The 12215-nt window shown below is 37.6% G+C and overlaps 2 protein-coding genes across 2 annotated transcripts; both read left to right on the forward strand.

Moving 5' to 3' along the window:
- LOC110268646 lies at positions 6727–7816 on the forward strand. Its single transcript, XM_021115222.1, has 5 exons — positions 6727–6860; positions 6946–7119; positions 7203–7340; positions 7462–7586; positions 7667–7816. The coding sequence occupies exons 1-5, from the start codon at positions 6780–6782 to the stop codon at positions 7761–7763; spliced, it is 615 nt and encodes a 204-aa protein (XP_020970881.1). The 5' UTR covers positions 6727–6779; the 3' UTR covers positions 7764–7816.
- On the forward strand, positions 7849–9443 carry LOC110268647. The gene is made up of 6 exons (XM_021115223.1): positions 7849–7969; positions 8055–8228; positions 8312–8449; positions 8571–8695; positions 8776–8851; positions 8933–9443. Exons 1-6 carry the CDS (start codon positions 7889–7891, stop codon positions 9059–9061), a joined length of 723 nt encoding a protein of 240 aa, XP_020970882.1. The 5' UTR covers positions 7849–7888; the 3' UTR covers positions 9062–9443.

Raw genomic sequence — 12215 nt, forward strand, 5'->3', positions numbered from 1 at the left:
ACAAGAGTATGTGCTGACGTGTAATGAAACTTTTAATGCCTACTTCTCCTGCTCCCCTAAAAGTACCTGGTTGCGTTCAGGCCTTGGCCACTAGGTTGGTAAAGGCTATCAGAGTTAATTTCCCTGAAAGGGAACTACGGTACGTGAGTGCAGACGATGTTTGGTTGCAAATCCATGCTTTTTTATGGGCCACAGACTCGTGCTAGGAGGAGGGATTTCGGTTCAAATCCGGTTATTTGTATTGAAGACAGTAGCCACTTCAATTCGAGATTTATATACATTCGAAGAAAAAAATTATACAGAATTTCAAATAATTTGGTGACAACAAATTGCATATTGATATTTACTAATGATATTTACTTGTAACTTGTAGGTAACGATGATGGTAATTTATATTAATTCCCATTTCAAACCTTAGATATTACTTTCTGTTTTCTGTTTGTCCTTGTTTTACTGTTTTAAACGTTATATCTACACTGAACAGATATGACCACCGAAAGAAAAAGTAAAGGTTAGCAACGATTTTTTTAAAGTAATATTTTTTATTTTCAGATTGGTTCTTTGAAGAACTTTTGTTTTTTTATATGGAGAAGAGGATGCAGTAATACAACAATGTGGAGAAGAGAGATATTTTACATATATATGGTGCTAGCTGAAAACGGACCCTCCGTTTTCAGTTTGAAAAAAAATCAAAAAAGTTAAAATTACAATACGGACGGTCCGATTTGTAATTTCAAAAATAAAAAAAAATTTTAATGTTGAAATCGGACCGTCCGATTTCCATTTCAACAAATTAAAAAAAATAAAAAATACAAATCGGACCCTCCGATTTCGTGTTTATTTTATTCTTCAAGCAAATCGGACCCTCCGATTTGTGGTTTATTTTTTTATCAAACAAATCGGACCGTCCGATTTGAATAAAACACCATATAAAAAAAAACACCTAATTTTCCCATAACAATGTATTACACATATATTTAGCCAATATAAAAAAAAATTAGCCGTTCTTTGAATATCAATGGGTTTAGTTTTATTAAATTGTATTGCCGAAAAAGACAATTTTTTTCCATTTGTAACACATCTAAACTAATGAAGCCGGAAATTAAATTTTAACCTAAAATAATCAGGATGTATAATTAGTATTCGAATAAAAACACAGCTTACAATTTTTTATTTATTATATTATGTATTTCTTTATTGCAGCGAATCATGAAGCCAAATTCGATAGATTTCATTCAATAAATGTGTATCGAACATATTAGTTTTATAACGTATATGTTTGACGGACCTTACATATGTGTCTTAATATTTAAAACCCTTCAATATTATTAATTGATTGTAAATTTTTTAGTTCCTTAAATTTACCTTCTTTTTATTTACTCTGATTTTGGATGTATACATAAATTTAAAACGACAGTACATCTAGTTGGATATGTTTCTTTTTGTTTCTGTGTAACTTTTTTTAATAAATGGGTGATTAAAGTACAGCTTACAAATGAAACTTAAGCGGACCGTAATTTTTAATACGAGAATGTTGGCAGTAACTGTGATGTTACGCTAACAAATGTTATCTTCGTTACTGTAACGAAAGCAAATTTCAATTTTAACCTAAAGAAACCAGATAATGTAAGCATGATAGTAAAATGGTTATGATGGAAACTTATTTATAACGAGGCCTGCAATATTATTTTGTTGGAAACTGGCAAGGCTTCCTGGTAGGGAGCTGCAGCATGGCCTTTGTTTGGCATGGCGTGTTCCAGTCTGTTATAAAAAACGTATTGGGCCCGAGACATTTAAACGCTTTAAAACGTTAATGGCCCAGACCCAGCACAAGTAACTGTATAACAAGCCAGAAGTGTTAATAAATATCTCGGCTGGCATCTTCATAATGTGGGGCGTACACATCGCTTCAACGTCGATAATAAACTACTCATCAAACATAACTTTTTTAATTTAAAGTATCACTTATTTTATCTTACTATGTATAACAAGTAGAGTCAGCAAGGAACACAAGATGAAAAAATAATTTGAAGATGTTAAACACGACTTACGTTCAATAGTAAAGTTCGGCAAACGTGGACAAACAATTAGTTACGTTTCGCTGTTAGTGTAGATATATGACATATATGGTTACGGTTTTTGGCCGTTTAGAGTAAGATATTATGTTGTGATTATGTTGGTTTGAAGCTCATTGCCCACCAATTAAGGGTTAAATTTGAAGATAGCCCAACCGTACTGACAACCCGACTGAAATATTGATATGTGAATCGAGTCTCTTTTCTTTAATGTTCCTCCGAAAGTTGCCAAAACCAAACCTGTTATTGAACCGGTCTGGTGAGTGGGTCACTGGCTCAATGCTTAAAGCAGTTGTGCTATATAACATATATTAAATTATTTTCAAATATAATTACAGAAGAGAACCCCAACATGGTTGCGTAAATTATTCGAACGACCCAAGCAGTGCCGCGTTGAACAATGCGAGCATTCATTTTTTGAAATTGGAAACTACATAGCGCCGGCAGGTTTCATCGAGTTAGTCAACTGCTGCTAGAGTTTAAGCGGTTTGAGTATTTATTATAATAACAGAGGCAACCGAACCGAGGTCACCAAACGTGCTTTGGTCTTTTCTAGCCCAATAGGGCGATCCGGTCCAGTTATTACAAATGTTGTTTCATTTATGTCGTTGCGTTTATGAAATTATCTTTAATTAACTCTACAACCCTAAACCGATGACATGTATGCGAAATTATTTTAAGATGTGCTTAGGGGTGGAAATAGGCAAGGCGGCCTGCCAGGGACCTGCAGCCTGGCATGTGTTTGGCCTGGTCTAGTCTGGCCTGATAGGAAATAGTTTAAGGTTAAAGCTATTAAATAAGTCTATATTATTTAAAAGGCCATGCCAAGTCATTTGAAATAGGCTCTTGGGCCTGTCAGGCCGGCATGTGCCAGCAAATATATATATAGAGACTTTTATTGTACTAGTTGAAATGCTAGTAAAAAGATTTGATCTTGGGTTTGCTTTCTTATAATAATACCTTTGTCCACTAAGCCATTTGTCTCTTTAATTAGATATGTGTACTTTGCATCAATGTTATCCATATATTTATTATTTTATGTGCTGTAACTTTAAACATTAAAATATTTTTTAAATTTAATTATGATTTAAAAAAAAACAGGCCTATTGACATGCTTCAGGCCAGGCCAGATTTAATAACAGGCCAGGCACAATCTTCATAAAAAAACCTGTACCAGGCAACAGCTCAGGCTATGGCCAATATACTCTAATACAGGCCTGGCCTGTTAAGATGTAACCCCTGACCTGGCCCGGCCTGTTTCCACCCCCATGTACAATTGATTTTATAGCCAGTCCGCCCCGTTTGTCCAGATTGTATTCGCCTGGCTGCATGGGTTGGGATGGGTTGGCCCACTAAGGCACTCCTTGTTAGCAGTGTTCTTAACTTCTCACTCAAGTTGTTGCTATCTTCTGTGAGAGCCAGGTTGGCGGAGGGAATAGTTGAATGACAGACACGTCCAGAGTTTAATTTGTTGTGAAATGCATATACTTTGTTCGGTTAACAAAAGTTCAATAAAATTGAAAATATCAATTACGATTTACTTGTATTTGCAAATTTAATTATATTAAGGCTTGTTAGTGTTCAATACGAACCGAATGAAATTGTAGTATTTATCCACGCTTATATTGAATTTACTACATTCAATAAAATGATAGGGATGTGTTTGTTAAAATGTGACTTTGGGTAAAATTAATTCCTTTTTTGAACAAGTTAAGTATTTAACCAAAAGTAAATATATATTTCAAAATATTTATTTGCCTACGAAGGTGCTGCATCTTCAGCCATAAATTAATATTATCGTTGCATGGAAAACATGTTTAACATCTATCCAATGCTTATTTAAACAGAATTGCGTCAAAAATTCTCTTTATTCCAATAATTGGGCCCAAATAGCTTTCCAGCAAAATCATCTTTTTCTTATTAATTGGTGAATAACCGATGAAATTCAATACAATGAAACTGCAAAAAGTTTTTTTATTCCTACAGTTAAAAGCTTTGCTCGAAGGTCTTAAAATCAAAGTCGATCCAAATGAAACCGATATTACAATTACACCCATACCAGAACCGATTTAAACCGAAATAGTTTAGATTTGATCTGATTGGATTTTTGTACATACGGCTGAATTGGAGCGGATTTCGGATCGACTATTCATAAAAATTCCAATCCAATCGAAACCGAACAATGGCTGATTATATTATTATATTAACACATTACTTAAGATTTTAATTATTAAATGTTTAGCTTAGTAAACATGTCTTTGACATTATGCATATATGAGAATGACTGAATTAAAATTTAATGTTAAAATTGTTATTTAATATTTAGTTTTACAATTATATATTTTTGATCTTATGTTATGTTATCGTTGGAAATGGCAACCTGTGGAAGGCTAGACTGTTCAAACTCTACACAAAATTGCAAGTGAATCAAGAAATATATTGTGAACATTGAGTGTTTCCACACAGATTGTCAAGGGGTGGGTAGCACAGAAATAGGTGGGTCAACCTGAAAGGGTCACATCAATCAATGTTAGCACAAACACTTCAGTCATGGGATCTGTATAAAATCAAATCTTAGCTTAAGCAAGAGTGTAACACACAACCAAAAAGAAAGCGTAACCACGGTACTCCAGCCAATTACCAAAGGCAGACATTACCCTAAACGAACAAATGGCGATAATGGACGACGGGGAGAATCTGCCGGAGGAGTCCCAGGAGACTGAGACCAATGATGCGTAAGTTAAATGTTGCTTCGTCTATGTTGCTTCTCCCCTGTGGGTCTTCAGAAGCTTACACCTTCTTCGGCCTAAAGGGTTTCTCAAAATAGTGTGTTTGTTCTCCGGTTAAGCACTTTGTTTAATTTACTAACAATTTTGACGTTGTTTTCCAGCGTTGTTCCCGCGATAGACATGGAAACCCTTCCCAAGGCCTCGGTCGCAGATGGAACGTCGACCCTTAATCTAGAGCTAACGATGAACGTGGTACGACTGAACCGTCTTTCTGACATTGGTCTACCCTCTTACCTTTGTACGAAACCGGAGTGTGTTATAATGTTTGTGTAACATTTTTTTTTGGTACAGAGCCCTAATGGTGGTCAGGGAGAAAACCTACCTGAAGATCCCAAGACCCAACATGATGGACTACTGCTCCTCGCAGTGAAGCTGCTCGAGGTACGTGACCCGTTTTTTTTTTCGTCCAAGAAATTTTAGTCCAACTGTGTTCGAAGACATATTTATGAAATGTGCCTGGGTTTGGAACAAAGGCACCACCTTTCTTAACATATATTTGACATGCCCTGTTTCAATGAACATGTGGTGATCCATTTATCGTCCAAAATAATTTTAATGTCTATTGTTTGACCCGAGCAACAAAAATATCCCACGTGACCATGTCATACCAACACCACATTTGACCCATTCTAACATGGTGGTTAGGTCGAAAATGGTATTCAAATGCGATGTTGTTTGATGTTTGTGTTTTTTGCTTTCTTGACTGAGTACACAGAAGATCGATGCGCGGACAGTTGCTTTGGAGGGTCGCATGTCGGCGCTGGAGCGACCAACGTACCAGACGGGGAAGTCCGTTACTGAGATCCATTCACTACTAACCACCCAAGGGGCGAGTCCAACTTCAGCAGCCGCTAAACCATCCACAGATAAGACCACAATGGCAACTGATCGTTACCCGGAGATTGAACCCAACCTAATAGGGCAAAGACAAAGTTTAACAGCTGTTACTAAGGATATTGGATCACCAGCAGAACAAGTGAAAAGCCTGGAGAAAGGAAAGTGGTTGGCCATGTCATCTGTTACTCCGTCGCTAGACATAATCGTGCCAAACTCTCCTGGTTTTGACGACGACGTCATCATAGACGAGGCACTTTCAACTCCTCGCCCTATTAAGGGCGTTGACAGGTCAGGAAAGCCAAAGCGACCACTTGCGCAGTACTGGTGCTCTGGTGTGCCTAAAAGGACCACCCACTCTGCGACCATTACACTCGACTCAGTTGACGGAGTCTGTGAAAAAGTTAGTTACACACTTGCTAGCATACCTAACTGCCTTTCTTTGTCTGATAAACAAACGACTAAAAAAACAAACGGGGGCTGTGCAGATTTACAGGGACCTACCGAGCATGTCTAAGCTTGAGTGCACAACAAAAGTATGTGAGATGTTCTCTCCCACAGAAACATGCGGCATTCCACTGAAAATTCCAAAACTGGAGCCAATCGATTCTAACCATATCGTTGGGGAAGAACAGACTGACTGTAGGAAGCCCGCAACGACTCAGCAGAATATCCAGGCGAATGTTAATGTCTCTTCTGTAGGGGTTGGGAGTGCATTCAAACCGTATGGAATGATGAACGTAATGGAGTCTCCCGTTCTACTAATTCCACTGGCAAGAATCCCCACCGTTGAATGCTCAGTATACTACTAATAACGCATTTAATTTATTAGAACATCGTATGCTGTGGCTAACTAACATTATATTGCCTCTTCTTAAGGGATTCCAAATGGTTTTTAGGCCAACCGTTCACATGGACCTGACACTTGACGAATGCAAGATGGCCGCTTACATTTTTGGAAAAAATGATCAATATTTGTAGGGATAATCTGTGGTTATTAGAATCTTTATAATGTACCTAATATATTTTTTGTAGATAACGTTGTAATGGAACTGAATGTTGTTCCCCAAATTCCAGGGAAATGCTGTTCAAGTTCTCAACATTGGAAGTTCCTAGAGCAGGATTCCATTCGTTATCGCCGGTTTATATGCCCAATGTTGACGTGAGTACAACCCGACGGTGCCGAAAATATTAGAAAGATGAGATAGATAAGAAGACTGACACAGTTGTTTTTCCTTTGTGCACAGATTATGAACATAATCCTCATGAGCGCCTCCATGCGAGCCTGCTGCGTTCTGCCACCTCGTGTTTGGTACACACCTTCGCTGTTTGCCGATGACGTCATAGCAATGAGGCCATTCGAGGTCATTAGGAGAAAATACATGAACAGATGGATGCCGGCAACTAGTCGTCTCGAACACGTTGTTAACGTAACCTTTAACTCCAAATTTTACCATTTTTCATTCAACTTATAGCCTAGCATTAATATTTGCTGTGTTGACAGGTTTTGGTCCCGGTGTGCAAAAAAACATACACCTGGTACCTGATGGTCGTGGACGTTAAGCATGGGAGGGTCTACTACCTAGATGTGACAAGAGCTCCAGAGCACAAGGAGCGGAGGGAACGGAACATGCGAACCATTGTTAGTCTAATAGAATTTGCACAACATTCTACCTCACTGCAAATTTTCCATAACTTTTACAGACGTGAATGCGGTTATCATTCCGTGCCATCTTACCCCCCTCTGCTTTTCTTGAATGCAGCTACTGTTGCTCGCCCAGTTTTTCATGCTGGAATCTAACATGCTGAGCTTTTCCCATGTTAGTGCTGATCCGACCACTTGGGGACCAATTAAGTATCCCGATGGAGTCCCAAGCTACCAGGAATGGTAATGATTTCTTTTATAACCTCTCATCTCTACATGGCCAACGTAATTCGTGATTGAAATGACATGTTCCGAATTTGCAGCGATGATTCATGTCTGTGGATTTTGAACTGGATCCAAACAGAAGGCAAATTCAAAGTTTCAAACCTTCCCTGGCAGGTTCGTCCTCCATTATGTTAGCATGTTGTGTCTCTACGAAGGAGTACATGCATTTTGACCCTATGTTTTCCTTACAAGCAGACTAATATATTTTTTGTAGATAACGTTGTAATGGAACTGAATGTTGTTCCCCAAATTCCAGGGAAATGCTGTTCAAGTTCTCAACATTGGAAGTTCCTAGAGCAGGATTCCATTCGTTATCGCCGGTTTATATGCCCAATGTTGACGTGAGTACAACCCGACGGTGCCGAAAATATTAGAAAGATGAGATAGATAAGAAGACTGACACAGTTGTTTTTCCTTTGTGCACAGATTATGAACATAATCCTCATGAGCGCCTCCATGCGAGCCTGCTGCGTTCTGCCACCTCGTGTTTGGTACACACCTTCGCTATTTGCCGATGACGTCATAGCAATGAGGCCATTCGAGGTCATTAGGAGAAAATACATGAACAGATGGATGCCGGCAACTAGTCGTCTCGAACACGTTGTTAACGTAACCTTTAACTCCAATTTTTACAATTTTTCATTCAACTTATAGCCTAGCATTAATATTTGCTGTGTTGACAGGTTTTGGTCCCGGTGTGCGAAAAAACATACACCTGGTACCTGATGGTCGTGGACGTTAAGCATGGGAGGGTCTACTGCCTAGATGTGACAAGAGCTCCAGAGCACAAGGAGCGGAGGGAACGGAACATGCGAACCATTGTTAGTCTAATAGAATTTGCACAACATTCTACCTCACTGCAAATTTTCCATAACTTTTACAGACGTGAATGCGGTTATCATTCCGTGCCATCTTACCCCCCTCTGCTTTTCTTGAATGCAGCTACTGTTGCTCGCCCAGTTTTTCATGCTGGAATCTAACATGCTGAGCTTTTCCCATGTTAGTGCTGATCCGACCACTTGGGGACCAATTAAGTATCCCGATGGAGTCCCAAGTTACCAGGAATGGTAATGATTTCTTTTATAACCTCTCATCTCTACATGGCCAACATAATTCGTGATTGAAATGACATGTTCCGAATTTGCAGCGATGATTCATGTCTGTGGATTTTGAACTGGATCCAAACAGAAGGCAAATTCAAAGTTTCAAACCTTCCCTGGCAGGTTCGTCCTCCATTATGTTAGCATGTTGTGTCTCTACGAAGGAGTACATGCATTTTGACCCTATGTTTTCCTTACAAGCAGATGGACCCGTTGAAATTAAGGATGAAAACTGCAACAAAGATTGTCCTTTTGGATTGTAACGAGGTGAAGGCAACAGTGGCCTCCAAGGCAGATGCAGTGTGGAGGAAGGTTATTCGCATGAAGGACTGAAAAACTTTCGAAATCTGGTCGAAACACGAATGACTACTGCATTTTGTTATAGATTAACGTTTGATTACAAGCAGGAAACTGTGATCTAAGTAGAAATCGTATTAGTTATTTGGCTAACTTCTATTTCGTACTGTGTGGTACATGTATGTCTGGTTCTATATGTGTTTGATGGCTACTTTTGAGTGTGGATACTAGTGGTCCTGTCGACAGACTAGAGCACAACATCCACACCCCCCGAGGTACACCTACTGGTATTGAATGGGGATCTATGGCCAAAACATATTTGTACGTAGGTTATGGCAATTTCATTGCCCTTGATGTTATATATGGCTGCTGCCTGCTTTTGCTAGGAAAACTATGTGAACCGTATGGAGTTTATTAATGAATGAAGTTATGGCTATTTTAGAAGTAATAGCAGAACCTGTGTCATTTTGCATTTGTTACATGGTAGTCGAACAAGAAAAGGGATCAAAATCTGACAGTCGATTTTACTCCCCTTCATTAAGAAAAGGTTTAACGATGATATCTAATTGTTGCTATATCCACTCTGAAGCAATATTACGGTATGGTATGAAATGATAATCATAAAAATAGTTTTGGAATAAATTTTAGATCTAATTAAAAATACACAACACTCGTTCATCCATACGACTATTGATTATATGAATAACATTTAGGAAACAATAAATGTTGGTTCACTATTAATAATCATAGCTTAATCTGTTTAGAGTAATACTACCGTAAATGCAAGCTGTGGTAGATTAAAGCTTTTTTATTCTTCTAAAGTTTTAATATTCTTAAATTTCAATTTCATTGCTTTGAAACTGTAACCTATTATGATATTTAACAATAACAATCAGCTCTTCTAGGCTAAAGCTTCTTTATTTTTGAATGTTATAGATAAAAAATTTCAGATTATATATGTTTGCAAAAACAAAAAATAGGCCATATTAGAATATCTGCATTTAATGAATTGTTCACATGATTTTTTTTTTAACTATTAGGGTATGAATGCATATAGTTAAAATACTGAATCTGGATCGGTGTACTCGTGGACCAATGAAACACCGATCATTGGGTAACTGGACAAACCCCATCTGAAACGGTTTACCGGTTATGACGTTGAATATATAAATAACCCAAATGGGTGAAAGGGCAAACCTTCATGCACGATTTATGTCACTTTTGGGGCCATATGGGAACACATCACGGTTTACATTACCTAAATCAATACCTTCATGCATGAATCCTCAACGCAGAACGTCAAAATCATGGGTAATACAGCACATAAAATACAACTAATCCGCATAATCCCGTCCATTATGGAATTTATTATAAGAAACCACAACTGACCTAGTGTTCATATGAATAAACGTCAGTACGAGCAGAGTCTAACATTGTAGCCACCGAATAACATAGAAATTAGATTTACCAGTTTATTATTAACAACATCCTTATATGCAAACATAAGAAATCAGATAATATTCGGTTTCAGGCTAACATGTCGTCCTTAACATCGTAGTTGGAATAACAGCCCACAACTAAGTCGACCGTCGTCAGGGGTCTGCAAGCGAAAATTGTTCCCATAAGTCGCATCCAGCTTGACATGCATTTTCAGGCGGACAATTATCTGGGACAACGACGGGTGCCTGTTGCATATTAACAAGCATGTCAAACCACATAGCTGTTAAGACACTAATTAGGCAATGATAAGGGAACGCCTTGCAGCATGAACATTGTAGTGGCTAAATCATACTTATGCACACAATGATTAGCATGAACGATTTGTAAAGACGCTGCCTTAATAAAAGCCCAGTAGTATCTTGTGAGTTTAATCTTATTAAAACGAGGACTGCCGCTATACCATCGTCGGGCATTGTATATACCGGCAAAACAGGTAACATGTTAACACACAGTTCAATGGGAATAAAAAAATTTACACATAGAGAATGGCCTGCGTGCATTAATCACTAACTGTATTTTATTTACGCACACACTAATTTTCTAAAATTTTTAGAAAACATATGTGCAGGAACATAATAATTTGGCTAACTTCTATTTCGTACTGTGTGGTACATGTATGTCTGGTTCTATATGTGTTTGATGGCTACTTTTGAGTGTGGATACTAGTGGTCCTGTCGACAGACTAGAGCACAACATCCACACCCCCCGAGGTACACCTACTGGTATTGAATGGGGATCTATGGCCAAAACATATTTGTACGTAGGTTATCGCAATTTCATTGCCCTTGATGTTATATATGGCTGCTGCCTGCTTTTGCTAGGAAAACTATGTGAACCGTATGGAGTTTATTAATGAATGAAGTTATGGCTATTTTAGAAGTAATAGCAGAACCTGTGTCATTTTGCATTTGTTACATGGTAGTCGAACAAGAAAAGGGATCAAAATCTGACAGTCGATTTTACTCCCCTTCATTAAGAAAAGGTTTAACGATGATATCTAATTGTTGCTATATCCACTCTGAAGCAATATTACGGTATGGTATGAAATGATAATCATAAAAATAGTTTTGGAATAAATTTTAGATCTAATTAAAAATACACAACACTCGTTCATCCATACGACTATTGATTATATGAATAACATTTAGGAAACAATAAATGTTGGTTCACTATTAATAATCATAGCTTAATCTGTTTAGAGTAATACTACCGTAAATGCAAGCTGTGGTAGATTAAAGCTTTTTTATTCTTCTAAAGTTTTAATATTCTTAAATTTCAATTTCATTGCTTTGAAACTGTAACCTATTATGATATTTAACAATAACAATCAGCTCTTCTAGGCTAAAGCTTCTTTATTTTTGAATGTTATAGATAAAAAATTTCAGATTATATATGTTTGCAAAAACAAAAAATAGGCCATATTAGAATATCTGCATTTAATGAATTGTTCACATGATTTTTTTTTTAACTATTAGGGTATGAATGCATATAGTTAAAATACTGAATCTGGATCGGTGTACTCGTGGACCAATGAAACACCGATCATTGCGTAACTGGACAAACCCCATCTGAAACGGTTTACCGGTTATGACGTTGAATATATAAATAACCCAAATGGGTGAAAGGGCAAACCTTCATGCACGATTTATGTCACTTTTGGGGCCATATGGGAACACATCACGGTTTACAT

The sequence above is a fragment of the Arachis ipaensis genome, chromosome B02 (genome assembly GCF_000816755.2).
Source record: "Arachis ipaensis cultivar K30076 chromosome B02, Araip1.1, whole genome shotgun sequence".
NCBI lineage: Eukaryota > Viridiplantae > Streptophyta > Magnoliopsida > Fabales > Fabaceae > Arachis > Arachis ipaensis.

Bases quoted from the DNA above. Each gene is read 5' to 3' on its own strand.
- LOC110268647 (XM_021115223.1), top strand. From the start codon at position 7,889: ATGCTGTTCAAGTTCTCAACATTGGAAGTTCCTAGAGCAGGATTCCAT. The intron at 8,229-8,311 runs GTTGTTAACGTA...CTGTGTTGACAG, and splicing joins CAACTAGTCGTCTCGAACAC to GTTTTGGTCCCGGTGTGCGA. The intron at 8,852-8,932 runs GTTCGTCCTCCA...CCTTACAAGCAG, and splicing joins TTTCAAACCTTCCCTGGCAG to ATGGACCCGTTGAAATTAAG.
- LOC110268646 (XM_021115222.1), top strand. From the start codon at position 6,780: ATGCTGTTCAAGTTCTCAACATTGGAAGTTCCTAGAGCAGGATTCCAT. The intron at 6,861-6,945 runs GTGAGTACAACC...CTTTGTGCACAG, and splicing joins TTTATATGCCCAATGTTGAC to ATTATGAACATAATCCTCAT. The intron at 7,120-7,202 runs GTTGTTAACGTA...CTGTGTTGACAG, and splicing joins CAACTAGTCGTCTCGAACAC to GTTTTGGTCCCGGTGTGCAA.